This window comes from Fukomys damarensis, unplaced genomic scaffold (assembly GCF_012274545.1).
Source record: "Fukomys damarensis isolate Sample0158 unplaced genomic scaffold, DMR_v1.0_HiC HiC_scaffold_38, whole genome shotgun sequence".
Taxonomy (NCBI): Eukaryota; Metazoa; Chordata; class Mammalia; order Rodentia; family Bathyergidae; genus Fukomys; species Fukomys damarensis.
In genome coordinates this window covers 33,349,107-33,365,011 of record NW_022900950.1, presented here as the reverse complement: position 1 = coordinate 33,365,011, position 15,905 = coordinate 33,349,107, and the positions used below count along the sequence as shown (strand labels likewise).

The window sequence follows — 15,905 nt, the reverse complement described above, 5'->3', positions numbered from 1 at the left end:
TGGTCCCTTACTCGGACTCAGGCAGCTGCCGCCATGTTGGTTTGAGAGGCGATGACAGGAGGCGTCCGCGGCGTGTGGGACTGATAAGTGGAGGAGGAGGAGGAGAGACAAAGCTTAGAGAGGGAACCATTCTTGGGCTGTGGAGAGGGAGGACCCGGCCGCTTCCGGGACCAGTTGAAGTCAGCTACGCCGGAGCTCGCGAGGCCGGGGAGGGGAGGGAAGGCGGAGACGGGGGCAGGCAGCGGCGGGGGAGGCGGAGGCAGCAGAGGAAAGCGGAGGAGCTCGAGAAGATGCACCCGGACCTGTGCTGCAGTCCTGAGGCGCCCTCGGCCTGAGCCCCGAGGGGCTGTGGGGTGTCCCGTCCGGCCTCGCCGCCCCGGGCCTTCGCTTTGGCTCTCAAAGAGTTAAATGCCCTTGAGCGCGGGTTTCTGCGGCCCGGCTCTCTGCTCCGGCGGCGCGAGTTGAGCCGCGCGGCTCCTGGGCTGGGTGCGCTGCAGGCGTCCGGCCACAGCTCTGCCGCCACTCAGGGCTCACGCGTCGATGTGTAGCCACATAGTTATCTATGCACATCCACGCCGGGGCATTTTTCTCCTGCTTAATGAGGACTTGACTCGGGAGCGAGTGTGAATCACTGCCGGGGCTGGGAAAGGAGGAAGGCGGATTTAACCCCCTCCCACCCCGCTCCATGTCTGTGTGTCACTCGGCTCGGTCCACCTGGCGCGGCTGGCCCTGGGGCTGCCTCTGACTGCTGCTACTGACGAAGACGACGACGGGGTCCGCCGCTGCTGTCCTGAGAGTTTCCTCTTGCACCGGCCACACAGCTTCTGGGGATTGTTCCTCTTCGCACCAGAAGAACCTCGGCCAGGCCGGCACTTTGGCTCCGAAATAACTTAGTATTATTATTTTGGAAAGCACATCACGAACCAGTCAGAATTGCGAAGGTTCATTTTTGTACCTTGAAGACTTCTGCTCTTTTTTGTTTGTTTTCGGCGTAAACATCTGGGTATATATCCGAACGGCAAGATGTCCAATAATGTCCCGGCGGATATGGTAAGTGAGCGATAAGTTGTGACACTCTTTGATTTAATTGTGGTTTCTAGTCTTGTTTAATCAGTCAGAAGGGAAGCAGGCGTGAAGGTTTGCAGGGAACTGTCGAAAAGGCACTGTGCTGGAAGATTTGGAGAAGTTGGCGCTTCTGGTTCCCTCCTTAAAAAAAAAAGTAGTTTTTAATATGGGTTTTCTCACTTGGCTACGTGTTCTAAGCCACCGAAGACCGTAGGGGAAGTAAGGAAGTGTGGCAGGGGTTTGAAGTGGAGAAAACAAGCTCCCTGTTTCCTTGAAGGCTCTCAGCACTTGTGTTTTAACGCTTCCAAAACGTCAGTGAGGTGGGCAGAGCTGAGAATGGGCGTTCGTGCTGGGTGCAAAGGTAGACAGGGAAACGGGAATCTTGACTGTGACATAGGCGAGATCATTAGTACGTAGGTACACAATTGATATTTTTTAAGAGCAGGGATGTTCATCTTTTCAGAAAAGTATGCTATAGAATTTACTGCGAGCTCTTTGAAATGTTTTGGTGAAAAAGTACGACACAGAAACATTAAGATGTTTTAGAATTTATACTAGTATGTAAATATCTTGTGTATATGTATTTTTTCCAGGGCTTTGTGGTGAAAAATATTTAGTAGTACACATTTTAGTCTTTGAAAAGCTAATGAAACGTGTTAATGCGCCTGGATCACCGAGTGTTGAGAACTTGAAACAAAAAGTAACCATGTTTATTGACGCTTTTGCTTTGGGTTTACAAAGGTTGAGGTTGTCAGTCTGTTGACTAACAGTTACTGTGTAGCCTTACAGAGCTGGGGGAGGGGGGTGTGAGTGTGGAATTACACTTTGCAGTCCTACGGACAAACATGATGCAGTTAAGAGGAAGATGAATAATCCTGTTTAGGAAAGAATGGAAATTAATGTAATTATGCTCACTTATGAAGTTGACATTTCAGTGTTTGTATATTCCGGTAAAAAAACAAAACTGAACTTTGCTGATGATTAAATTTTTAAACGTCAAGTATTTCTATAGGAGGAAATCTCGTTTACAGATTTTAAAATAAGAGAACCGAGGCTAGACAGCAGATTTTGACCTTGGTTTAAAGACATTGTGCTTACGTTTGATTTCCCATTTAATGTGCTATTTAAATGCAGAGGAACCACAGTGTTTTGTCTCTGGGGTCGCAACACAGCAACTTTACACTTTTCCTTCTTGAGTCTTCAAACTCATGTATTATCCTTTTAGTTTTTACTTCCCTCTTGATGTGCACACACTAGTATAATCTCCTGCCTCATAAGAGTGGCTGACATGGTTTCCTCCACACTGCTCTTGAAGTTGCAAGGAGAGGTCTCTAGACAGAGCTTGGAAATGCTATTTCCCCTGTTTGATGAGTGATCTGTGAGCTTATCGCCTCTGGCAAAGATTTGCTTCTCTCTAAAGCCTCCATTTTATATCGTCATGCACCGTGCAAGATGTGTTCACCTTCGTACCATTTATTCCACCACAGCAGTTGTAATAAAATAGATCAGTGTCATTAGAATAGTGCCACTACTTTCTTTAGGCCTGATGATGAAGGAAAGCTCGGATGTGCGTAACAGTCACAAATCGAGGTGATGGGGGTGGGAATACTATTTCTATGTCAGGCAGAGGGATTGGAAGCTCCTTTGGGATCCTGGAGACTGAGAGGTAGGGCAAGGTTTTATTGATAGCTGCAGTTAAAGAATGTAACTTTATCTGTTTACACTATATACTGAGGCCTTGATGATTCTGAGGTGCTTTGAGATCCCTTGATTAAAGGTGATATGCAAGGGCAAAGTAGTATTATGTAATAAACATAATGCCCTGATGGTGCTATTTCATAGTATGTGCTGGGGTCCAAGCAGAGGTTATAGTGTTGAGTATTTTTTTATGTCTCATCTTCAACTTGTTGGAGGCTAAAATTTTTTCTTTACAGAAGCTTTTAAACCTTCATTTGCTATTACTTACATTGCAGTTTTGCTTTAAGAAGTACCTTCTTTTGATATATGCTTAGAATTCTCAACTTTTGGACATATAAATCTTTGTTAGAAGTTGTTGGTTAAATGCTAATTTGTTAAACTTTATACCAATAATTGGCAATTGAGTGTACATTCCTGACAAAGTGAGAACAATTTACCACTCTGAATTTGAAAAGCTGGTCTCATGACTCCCAAGTCTTTCCATAACTAATATTTCTCCCACAGCATAACTCTAAATTGATTTGAATACATACTGTTATTTTCCTCTAAATTTGCAAGTATGAATACATACATTTTTACTTGGTGCTGTGAAATGTTAAGCTTTCTAAGGGTTGACAGTGAGTCTGCTATTTAGAAACAAATGTTATGGTTTTTTACATTTTAATGGTGCTTGTCAGTTGTAGGAAAATCCAGTTCAGAAGATGAGGTGGGACGACAAAGTTATAACCCCTATCATGTTTTCATTAGCAGTAATTTTTTCATGAGCTATGGTAATTGTTAATTGATGTTTTTGGTAGTCTTATGGCAGTGATTGTGACTTACTGTAAACGATTTTTTAGCATTGGTTTTTGTATTGTAAATACAACTCATTTAAATTTATTTTTAAACATTCAGTAATTTTGTGCTTATCATAAGGGGTCTAATTTTTAAAAATCCAAATTTAGGTTTTTTTTTTTTGAAGGAGAGTGGCAATTTTAGTGAATGGATTTGCTCTATTCTTAAAAAAGAAATAATTTTCAGTTGGTACTTTTTTAGTCACCATTCATGTAAAATACCTAAAAATGGCTGAATAGAATATCATTCTAATACATTGTATTTATTTATTTATTTTTAGGTTTTTGGTTTTTTTTTCACTTTCCTTTTTTGGTACTAGGAATTGAACCCAGGGCCTTGTGCTGGTGGGGCTGATCTACATCCCTGGCCCCAATACATTGTATTTAAATGATTCATTTCCTTTATTTTTTAAAGCCAACCCCATAGTTTACTATGGGGCAATATTCATTGTGTATAATTGTAGCATAATTTATGTTTACAAGTATAGGTTTTGTTCAAGAAAATAATTATCAGTGTTAGAAATAAAACCTAGGGCTGAGTGGACGAAAAATTTGTTTTCTTGGATTGGGAAAGTTATCAAGAAATATATTCTTGTAATTATAAGTGTTTTATACTTTTAGGACTATTTAGGACTTTAGATCAAAAATTGTACTTTTTGATATCTATTATGTTGAAAACTCAGAAGGAAACTGAAGACAATGGCAAAGCATTGCTACCTATTTGAAATATTTTAGTTTATGAAACAGTTAATAACTCTGAATCTTTCCAAATAATCCATGTAGAAATTGTTGTAGATGTGACAATTTGTAGTCTGGGTTTAAAAGAGATAATGACAATTAAGATTTTTTAGTAGATTGTATTTGCTTAGTACTAGAACACTTTAATTGTGATTTTCCTTATCTCTTCCATTCATGGAAGAAATATTGGAGCCCTCTTGTGGACAGGAAGTTACTAAAATGAATTTCCTTTCAAAGTGAACTTTTATCACTTTTCCAAGTAAAATAACATGTAAACTATACCTGGAAAAAAATGCCATGCTAGAAAAAGATTTAGAGAATAGAAAATTATTAGCATAGAGAAAAGTATGCTGACATTTAATGCCAAAAATACTTTCTTTGTTACTTACAGTTCCTTTTTACTTTCTTCTGCTAGATGTTTTATCTCAAGTTTAGGTTGGGAGGTTTATGAAGCTAAAGGGTAAACTAAATGCTCTTTACATGTATGTGTATGATTTTGAACAGCTTAATAATCTGTTTCTCTAAATTGTTTACTTGAACATATTAAGTGATGTCATTTAAATGAATGAATTTTTAAACACAAGAAGGTTGTGTTTTGAAATATCCCAGTCTAACAGTTTTGGATTACTGTCTTAGATGTTTAAATAGTATATACTACATATAGTTTAGCTTCTTTTTGTGACTTACAGTCACCATTTGAATAATAATGATTCTGGTCAGTCAGTGTTTATTATATGCTTGGGTAATGTAGTGTTGCTATTCTATAAACTGTAACTGCGAGAACCTTGTTACAAAAGCATTGCCATTTTACTAGATCAGTAGTTTATAAAGTGAAGTTAGGCAGGTGAATTGAGGTGGGAGAATAAAAATACTAGAACTTTTTAAAAAATTTATGCCCCAAAAGGAAGGGGGTGAGCTTGAATTACTATATGGATTGGATTTGAGGCTCTTCTAGACCCACATTCAGGTAGGTGGTCACAGTACCTGTGGCTTGCTGATGGAAAGTGAGGGAATTCAGTAACCTAGAGACCCTATAGCAGCACTGAGTTTCTCAAAGTTTTTGCAACTTTTCTATTGTAGTATACAGTTACTTTAAAAAATACTTAAAATTGAATCTATGATTCTTATTGTTGGGATGGCAGAAAGCAGTTTACTATAAAAGAGCTTGAAGAGTTTTAGAATTCAGATATATTACACATTTTTATTAGCTGACTTAAAAACTTTTGTATATTTCGTGATAGAAAAACAGTATCATGATTTAGTAAGTTAGTAACATGTTCTTCTATGTGGATTTACCTATGGCTGTATGTAAATTAAGTTTTTAAGTTGTGATTTACAACAGCCTTTCAAGCAAGTGTCAAAACAGATTGAACTTCATAAGCTTGAAAGCAAGATTTTAGAAAATGAGACATATTCAATAAAAGTGCTCTCACGTAATCTGTTAATGGTAATATTATTCTTAGTGATTGCAAGATCAAAAAATCATTTTAAATAGCTAATACTTAAAACATTTAATTTTTTAATTTCTGTTTTAGTGTGTATTCTATAATATGTAGATAATACATAATTTATAAATAATACAAATGGAGGTGTGTATTTTATAATTGGGGTACTCCCATAAAAAATTTAGAAGCCATAGGCCAGGTATTTAGCTCCATAGTGCTGCTGTATTCATCCCTGGTACGAAAAAAAAAAAAAAAAATTAGAAACCACTGTAGTAAATGACTAAGATTTCTGAGGATTTTAATTTATATTTGGTATTTATAGTTTTTCTCATTGAGCAGTTATTTCTTTCTGTGGTCATTATATTTGCTTTCTCTGTTTATAGTTGCTGATTTTAAGTTTGCTATGAGTGTACAAATCAGCTTTCTAATGTATGCGTGTTAAAATTGAGCAAATGAAGTCTGGAGTTGCTCTATGGTAAAGTAAAATGTTCTGCAGCACTGTCTTTGTTTCTTTTGGGGTGGGGGGAGTCAGGGTCTTACTGTGTGGTTCAGGCTGGCCTTGAACTCGTTATAGTCCAGGCTAACCTCAAAGTTGTGGTAATCCTCCTGCCTCAGCCTCCTCTGAGTGCTTGGATTACAGGCAGGCACCACCATGCTGGCTGATTGTCTTTATTTAATGGTCTTCATTGTATTTAGTTTGCTTAGAGTTTTATCTGTTTTGCGAGCTTATTTTTTGGCCTTTACCTGTGTTTTGCATATATACTGGTATATATGTTTTGGGCCGAGGAGTGAACCCTGGGCCTGGTACATGTAAGCATTTTTTTTTTTTTTTGTACCTGAGATTGAACTCGGGTCCTTGTGCTTGCAAGGCAGGTGGTGGAACCACTGAGCTAAATCCCCGGCCCTGAGCGTGTTTTTTGAGAAGAGGTCTCACTATTTTGCTCAGGCTAGCACTGAATTCCTGGGCTGTTCGCTTGCCTTAGCTTCCGGGTAGCTGGAGTACCAAGATACAGATTCTTTATTGTGCAAGTACTACATAGATGATTTTAAAAAGTAAAATTGTGTGTATAGCTTTATTTGAAGCTGATAGAGAACTAATGCTTGTTTTGTACTTGCTATTTATTAAGCAGATGTTTGAAATTTTACAATATAGCATTTCATTTAATCCTCACAGTGACCCTGCATAAATATAGTTGATGTTTGAATGAAGAAACTACTAATGCCCACCAGGTGAAGATCATCTGTAATGAATCTATATTGAAAATATTTAGGTCTAGAGATCTGCAGCAAAGGAAGAAACCTTGCCAGAGGAACCCTGCAGTCTCAGAGGGAAGGTGGGGGGAGTGAGTTCTCCATAGGGTTTGGGCCATGCTGAATGATTGTAATTAGTGAGGGGGAAATGAAGACTCCTGGATTGAAAGTTACCATGCGTGAATTAGAGGTGGGCTAGTAATTGGGTTTCTCTAGTTTTTTTTTTTTTTGCCGGGGTGGGGGGTTGGTACCGGGTATTGAACTCAGGTCCTTGGCGCTTGCAAGGCAGGCGGGCCACTGAACCGCTGAGCTAAATCCCTGGCCCCTGGCCTTCTCTAGTTTTGAAGGCTGGAAAAATGAAGGAGCCTGGAGAAGTCATTAGTGAAAAGCTTTAATCCTGTTTTTAGTCATTTTGCAGTTGTAGCGAGGCCTTGGTGAAACTTTGTTACCTGTTCTCCTCTTGTTAGTCAGCCCTGTCTGTGTCTTTCAGACATCACAGTTTGATTATCAACAGAGCTTATTTTTACTTTTTCACAACCTAGGTTCAGAGGATAGGGAACTTATTTGAGATCACAAAGGTAGGGAAAAATGGTTAGAATAGGAATTTGGGGCTGATGGCAGAGTGATAAACATTCTGTACCTTTCCCCTGCTATACCTGAGCAAACATTACAAATCGCTCAGGCACATTTTCCTGAGTAGAATGCTTCAGATTTCATTCTTGCACCTTTCTGCTGTCAGTCACTGCTCACACTCTTGAGTTAGCATGGTAGAGTAGAGTTGAAAGTCTCTTTGTGTATCCTTAGCATATACTTTAGAACCTCTGGGTTAAAATGATTTTAATGAAGCGTGGTTGTCTGATTGCTAAAATTAAAGGAATTTACTTTAAACTTGTAATTTTGGATCCTCTTGTATATAAGTCTCTTCTACAATAGAATTTTCCCATAAACACATCTTTGAATATATGAATAACAAATAGATTGACTTGTAAAGGATTTAGTGCTTTCAGGGCATTTTGTTTTTGTCTTCATGTACTGGTTCTATGCATAGTCTCTGTTGATTGATTCAAATCTAGTATCATTTTTATGGTCTTTTCTATGGGCAGTTTTCTATGACTTTCTTTTTATGACTATACTTTGAGAAGATAGTGTTCTTGCTAAAGAAAATTGTCAATGTTTGGCATTATATCTTATTTATGTACCTAAATTAAGATGGCAATTCATTGTGTCTAGACAAAATGTTCTCATGATATATATTTAAAGTTCTTTAATATAAAATTACTGGTTTTGCCAGAGAAATACTATTTTTAAATTTACTTATATATTATGAACATCATCCATAAAAATAGAGAGCCGTAGTGAATAAGTATTTTATAGAACTATTGTAATTTTGATCTGATTCTGGTAGATGTACATGTTTTTAACAAAATCTATATTCATGAAGATTGTCTTAATTTGGTTTCTGTAATGCAATGCCACATTCTTGGTAAAAGAGGAGGAAGGAAGAGAGTGGAGGGGACAAGCCAGAGGAAAGGGGAGATGTAACTGATCTACTACTTAATGGCTTTAGTGCACTCAGGAGGGCAGTGCCTCAGTTACTAGTCACCTTTTCAAAGTCTCACCTCTAACTGTTGTGCTAGGTTTTCAACATATAAATTTTGGGGGACAAAATTTTAAACCATTTAAGTCAGGCATGTAAAAACTATAATAAAAACATTTGTATGATAGTCTTAAACATATCTCTGTGCCTTGTTTTAGTATTCTTTTATGATAAAATTCCTAGGAATGTAGTTGCTGTGCCAAAGATATGTAATTTTGAGGGGAGGGTGATAAAGGGATATATATTTCCCAATTTTAAAGCATCCTTGAAATTTTAGATAAACCTGACCTTTTCATTAAGCATTGTCCTTTTGTTATGCTTCATTTAAAATGTTTGCATTTTTATTCATGGAAAAGATTGACTAGCTGTTTTAATTTCTTGCGAAATCTTTGGCAGATTTACGTATGAGGGTTAAGCTGACCTCATAAATTGAGCTGGGGAATATTTCTTTGGAAAAGTTTGTGAATATTGGTTTTATTTCATCCACAAATGTTCAGGAAGATTCACTGGGGAAAATTATCTGAAGTTCCCTAGTGGAGATTATTGGTTCTATTTTTTTTTTTTTTTTCCATGTGTGCAGGACTATTCACATTTTCTAATTCTGTGTCGGTTTTGGCAAGTTTTACTTTTTTTTCCAATTTGATTTGAAAATTTTCACAATATCCTTTTACTATAATTTTGCTTTTTATAGTATCTGTAGTGATACTTGCTTTTAAAATCTGCTTGTTGGTCTTTTGTGCCTTAGTCTTTTCAGAGACAGTTTGTAGATTTAAAAATGTCTTTACTTTGTATTGGTTTCTACTTTTACCTTTATTCCTTTCTTTCTACTTTTAAAAAATTTAATGTCCTGGGCCCAGGGTTTAGCTCAGTGGCACTATGCCTGCCTGTTAAGTGCAAGATACTCAGTTTGATCCCTGGTACCTTAAAAAAAAATTAATTTGCTATTCAAGATTCTTGAGATGGGCACCTCAATTATTAATTATAAGCCTTTATTTAAAAAATTGTGTATGAAATTTCCCTCCAAATGTAACTTTACCTAATCTTACAAGTCCAATATAATTTTTGTTATTTAATTAAAATTATTATTTAATTATTATTTAATTATTTTAAATTTTCCCTTCTGTTTGACCAATGGCTAATTTAGAGATAATATTGTTCAATCTTAATCTTTTAAGCATTTGGGATTTTTTTTCTAGGTATATTCTTCTGGGACTATTCTATAATTTTACTTGTGGGTGACTTCAATACCTGCTTTATTTCCAGTTTTAGTAAATTAAATGCGGTATGCCATATGTGTAAGTCAAGTTTAATCATATTTAATCTGCTGTATCACTACTGACTTTTTTTTTCTGTGCTAGGGATCAAACCTAGAGCATTATATGAATGCTAGTAGCAAGTGCTTTACCACTGAGCTGTACCTATAGCTCACTACTATCTTCTTTGTCTTTTTTTTTTTTTGTCACTCAGTTGCAAGTACATTAAAATTTGGAATTGTCTTTGGACTTTTTTGTGTTCTTTCAGATTTCTCGAATTTTGCCTTAGATACTTTGAGGCTAAGTTATTAGCTACAAATGAATTATGGTTCATGAATCATCCTAGTAGATCAATTCTTCTGTTATCTTTATCATCTCTTTTAATCCTTTCCCCTTGTACCTTTCTTTGACCTTGTGCTTAAGATTAATTTTATATCTCTCTGCATTATATAGCTGGATTTTTTTATAAACTAAGTTTCATAATCTGTTTTACATCTAATTACTACACTACATTATTTGGGTTTGAATTCACTCTTTTGCATTTGTTTTCTATTGCTACCATTAGTTCTTTGTAACTCTCTTCCTATTTTTTGCTTTCTTTTGGATAAATCATAATTCCATATTCCCATGTCAGCTTGTTTGTTGTAAATTCTGTTATTATTTTTACTAGGTAACTCAGATTATGGCTTGTATCTTTGACTTATTTCATTCTGTCATGATTTGCTGTCTTTACCACTTTCAGGAAAAATGGAAGGACCTCATGACACTTTAACCACATTTATTCCTCTTCTACTCTGTGCTTTATTTTAAACCCCAAAGAAACCATCGTTGTTTTTGTTGAAGTAGTGGCAATAATAATAATGTTACTATTTTTAAAAAGTTGTTAGTCATACTTATTTCAATTTTCCTCACATTTACCCTTCTGGAATTATTAATTTCTTCCTATTTTCCTGTATTTGTATCTGGGTAGTTTTCCTTTAATACTACTTTTAGCACAGTCTTCAGATAATAAATCCTTGTTTTGTTTGCCTGAAAAATGTATTCATTTTACTTTCACTTTTAAAGGGTCTCTACTCCTACCATCTTAAAGATGGTTTTAAATGTATTTTGGCTCCCACTGTTCTTAAGTCAACTTTTGGTTTCATTGTTCCATTGAGGTTAATGGCTATTTGCTGTTTTTAGAGATTTTTATCTTGGCTTTGGTTTTCAGTAGTTTTACTATTGTGTGCTTGTGTGTAGTTTTTTTTTTTTTAATTATTTTGCATGGAGTTTATAAGAGTGTCTTGAGTCTGAATGACTTGCTGTCCTTTGTCACTTTGGAAATTTTCTTAGCTTATACTCTTTGTTATTTCTATTGTTTTTCCCTTTGGGATTATTATAGTTACATACATCTTAGATCATTTCACTGTTTTCATCTTTTTTCTTCTCCCTTTGTGTTAGTTTGGATATTTTCTACTAATCTATCTTCATGTTTACTTCTGTCTTCTCTGTGCAATGATCAGCTGTACCAAGTTGTTAACAGATGGTAAGTCCTATAGGGTTTTATCTAGGTTCTTGGTTTCCCGAACAAAGAATTGGGTAAGACACAAAGACTTGAAGGTAGAAAAGAGGTATACTCTGCAAAGCCAGACCAGCCAGTGACAATGTTAAGGGAAAGGGCTCTTTTGTATTGAAAATTTCTCATGTAAATGAAACATTAGGACATTAGTTTTATCAAAAACACACTCACAAGCAAATGAAGGATTGAAAATAGCATCTTTTGGTTGGTTGCTATGAAAAACACCAGATTCAAATGAAAGATTAAAAAATGGGACTTTTCGAATTAATCCACAGTTTTTAGCCATAAGCTGTTGTCATTTTGGTTCCTGTGTTCTGCATATGTCCTCTAGATATATAAGGTGTATGATATAGGGATGATAATGTGGACCTCCAAAAAATATAAGGAAAATATTATATCTCCCAACTTGCTAAATGTCTGATATGCAGAGTGAGTGTTCTCTAAAATCTGAAGAATGAATTGTAGAAACAACAGAGGTTAAAAAGTAGGAAAAATTTACTGAGAGAAAGATAGTGTCTGCCTAAGAGAGACAGAAAGGGGCCTGGAAATTGGGTTGTCCGTAGGCCCCATTTCTCAAAGGGAGTTTTATAGTGCAAAACCATGAGGTAAGGCAGGTATAAGATGGGACAAAGACTATAGTCAGTAAGATTGCAAGTATAGTTGCTTAGGTAATATTGATCCAATGCAAAATCACAACAAGGTGGGACAAACTATGGTCAACCAGTAAGATTACAAGTATAGTCACTTAAGTAATACTATAGACAGCTAAGTTAGGTAAAAATATTATAGGCAGTCAAATAGGGCTAGATTCTTGAGAGAGTTAAAACAAAGGTGAAACACACCACAACTGTGACCGAAGACTCATCTGTTAGAGACCAGGCCTCAAAATAAAAACAAGATGACCAGACTTGTATGCTTCCTCAGAGGATAAACACTGTGCCTAATGAAGTCTAGATAGACATCAGCCACCAGAGTGGGTGACCAGAGACCTATGAACCCACCATTTCCTAGGAGAGATCTTTTGTTCTTTCCATCCACACTTGTTACATTACTTGTTTCCCAATTGGACTACTATTACCTAAGTGACTATACTTGTAACCTTATTGGTTGATCATGGCTGTGGCCCACATTGTACCCATGTGAGTTTTGCTCTATAAAACTCCTCTCTGAAGTACAGTTCCTGGCCACCTACTTGGGTCTCCTCCTGCCTCTCAGGAGCTATCCTGTCAATAAATATCTTCCTACTCTTAACCTCTGTTGTTCCTAGAATTCATTCTTTGATTTTTAGAGAAGGACAGCTTGGTGTATCAGACAGCTAGCAGGTTGGGAGATACAGTATTTCATATTTCATCTCCATTATTATTTCCCATATCAATATTGCTTAAATGGGGATCATATGGGAAAGCAAGTCACATAGCAGGCATACATGGAAGAAACAAGGACTTTTCCTAAAAGGGCTGGGTTAAGTTCTTTATCCCTCACCTAGGTGACTGGTGCCTATTTAGAATATCAGCTACTGTTGTTCATCCCTAGGGGAAGTATATGGGTATAGTCAGTTCTCTGAGTCTAGAAGCCTGGCCTTCAATGAATGCACTTCCAGCCACAGTTGTGATTGTTCTTATCTTCTGCATTAACTTCTTTTGAGAGCCCAGTCCTGCCTGTCTGATTGCCTGTAATATTTCTAACTAACTTAGCTGTCTACAATACTGTTAATTACTTATGTATCAAAGTAGCTGATGTTTAAATCTTACCTGGAAAAAAATAACTCAGAGTCTCTATAATTTTCCATTATGATATTAAAATATTACCAGACATCCAAGACAAAAGGATCAAATAATAAAAAAATCAGACAATAGAATTAGACCTGCATATTGAGTCATCACACAGGAATTTTATAGCAATAAATAGTATACCAACAAAAACCCACATAGTTTAAACCCATATAAACTTTAGGACTTAAAATACAAAAACTGAAATTAAGAATTCAGTAATTATGAGGTAAGAGATTAGGGCTTGGGCAAACGAGACAACTAACTAGGTCAAATGTGTCAAAAGTAATAAAAACCTATGGTTAACAGGTTGAATGAGATCTCCCCCCCCCCACCTTTTTTTGGTACTGGGGATTGAACTCAGGACCTTGCACTTGCAAAGCAGGAGGCAGCACCCCTGAGCTAAATCCCAGCCCTTGAGATATTTTCTAAAAAGAGAGCATTGTAGACAGCTAAGTTAGCAATATTATAGGCAGTCAGGGCACACACTTGGAGAACAAAAATTGAATAGAATGTTTGGCCCATTTTTTTTTTCTAATCTGGAACCCTTGATTTTGGCTGCTTTGGTAGTACAAAATTCCAGTTTTGTCTTCCCCACCCAGTGGGACTAATAGAAACTCTAGGGTGCTGGTTACATTTTGCTGTTTTTTTTTTTCTTTTGGTAAATATGTCAGGGGGAACCGGTGGGGATCCTCTCAGTGTTTTACTACTCTATGGGGATCTTCTCAATGTTTTAATTCTCTAAGGAATCTTGACTCCTCAAGTTCTGGCCCTTCTGTTGGAGGAGAGATATTTTGTATAATAGTTTTCAATGAGAAATCTGGTCTGATTTATATGCTCTTTTTGTGCCTTGATTTGATTTTTTTGCCATTTTTTGCTATAGATCACTTGCTCTCACTCTATTCTGTCCTTCTAGTGACTAAGACTAGCTAATTTAAATACTTAACTGTGTCACTTACTGTATGGCACCATCAAGCAAACAGCAGTTAAATCAAATGTCCCTAGGGGTCAACATTGATTCTTTTCCTTTTCTTCATCCCCATATCCAGTCTTTTTCAAAAGTATATCTGATACCTGTGTATGTCTCTTCATCTCCATTCTAGTACAAGCACCATGTCTGCTCTAGACTGTACTGCCTGTCTTGGAGAATTAATCTACTTCCATTCACCTTCCTCTGTAATACTTTTCTCTAAAATAACTTGAGTATTTTCCATTGAAGAATAAAGAATAAAATCACCAATCTTTATCATGACCCTTTTGCAGTCATGTGTGATCTGGCTCCTGCCTATCTCAGTAATCCCATCTCATTTGACTTCATATGCTTCAGTTACACTGAGTTCCTTTTGGTGGCTTAAGCTGTGCTGAAAGCGCTTTCCAACATTGGACTGAACCTTTGAACACAACTAATCCTTTTTCTTAGACTCTTAACAGCGTGTTTCTATGCCTGCCCACTGTGCCTAGGTAGTGTCTTATTAGCTTTTCTGTCCTTGGAGATACTTTTCCTGACCATGTGTGAAGTTGATTTCCCTCACTCTCTTGGTTTCTGTCTCAGGGTCTTTATTGACCTCCTCCATATCACTATTAAACTTTGGAATTCACTAGTCTGTCTTAATTGGTAGGCCATAGATGCCAGGATAGATGTATATATAATTTTCATTTGCTTCTTTATCTAGCACTTAGAATAGTGCTTTTTTGTATAGTAGGTTCTTCATAAATGTTTGTGGATTAAAGGAGTAAATGTCTAATAGACACTGTGCCATGATTATTACTTAAAACAGAGTTACTCCTAAAAAAAAAAGTCTTAGAACAAATCTATCAGATAGGTAGGTGCTAGTGTTAACTGCATTTTATTGTTTAATTGTACAAATTTTTAATGTTAGGTCTCAAAACAGAATTTCCATGTAAAATTTAATTTTGTATCCATACTTGTTAGCTTATATGCAGTAATTAGTTTGTCTACATTATTTATTTAAGCAAGTACTTGTTGAGTGTCTCCTATATGGTAGGCACTTTTTAAGGCTGTGGTGTATAGGGGAATAAAATTGGCAATATCATTCTCCTTATAGAGCTCACATTTAAATACTAGAAATACAGATATTGAGCAAAATATATAGAATATTAGATTGTGATAAGTAATAGAAAAATAAAGCAGGAAAGGGGGAAGAAAAAGGTACTGAGTAATGCTGAGAATTTGCTTGTGTTGTATAGTTTTAAATAGTATGATAGGGACAGATTACTAAACAGTCTTTTGCAAGGATCTGAAGAGAGATTGCAACTAGCCTAAGGTTGTCTTGGGGAATTGTATTCTAGGCATAAGGGACCATTTCCTCATTTGATTTTGTTTCTTTTCAAGCTCACTGTTCTTCTGTTAGTCCTTTAAATTTTTGTGTTGCTTGTAGGTTTTGTTTTCTGACCTGTGTAATCTAAAGTGGCCTTGTCTGAAGCTCAGTAATTTAGGCAGCAAATGTTTTTGGATGTTGAGAGATCCTGTAAGTAGTTGGAATTATTTTTATTTAATATCTCTCAAGTCAGTTTTCTCATCTATAGCTGCACTATATTCAACTAGGTTTCCATTCAGACCCCTCTGTATGTATCTACTATCCACTTTCCCTTATGTGTCTTTGGAAAATAGAGATCTCATTATCTGACTATTCTACCTAATAATAGCTGTTTATCACTGCTGTTATTTTCACTAATA

At 36.5% G+C, this 15,905-nt stretch overlaps 1 protein-coding gene across 2 annotated transcripts in view; it reads left to right on the top strand.

The window, feature by feature from the left end:
* Ubl3 (ubiquitin like 3) overlaps window positions 1-15,905 on the top strand; it is a 63,049-nt gene that overhangs the window by 194 nt on the left and 46,950 nt on the right. Inside the window, exon 1 of one of the 2 annotated variants that reach the window (XM_010623861.3) lies at window positions 7-1,050. The exons of the other annotated variant lie outside the window; for it this stretch is intronic. Within the exon in view, the coding sequence (XP_010622163.1) occupies window positions 1,024-1,050 (27 nt within the window). The 5' untranslated portion in view covers window positions 7-1,023. Of the gene's footprint in view, window positions 1-6; window positions 1,051-15,905 lie in introns of those variants that run through there. 2 annotated transcript variants of the gene reach the window in all.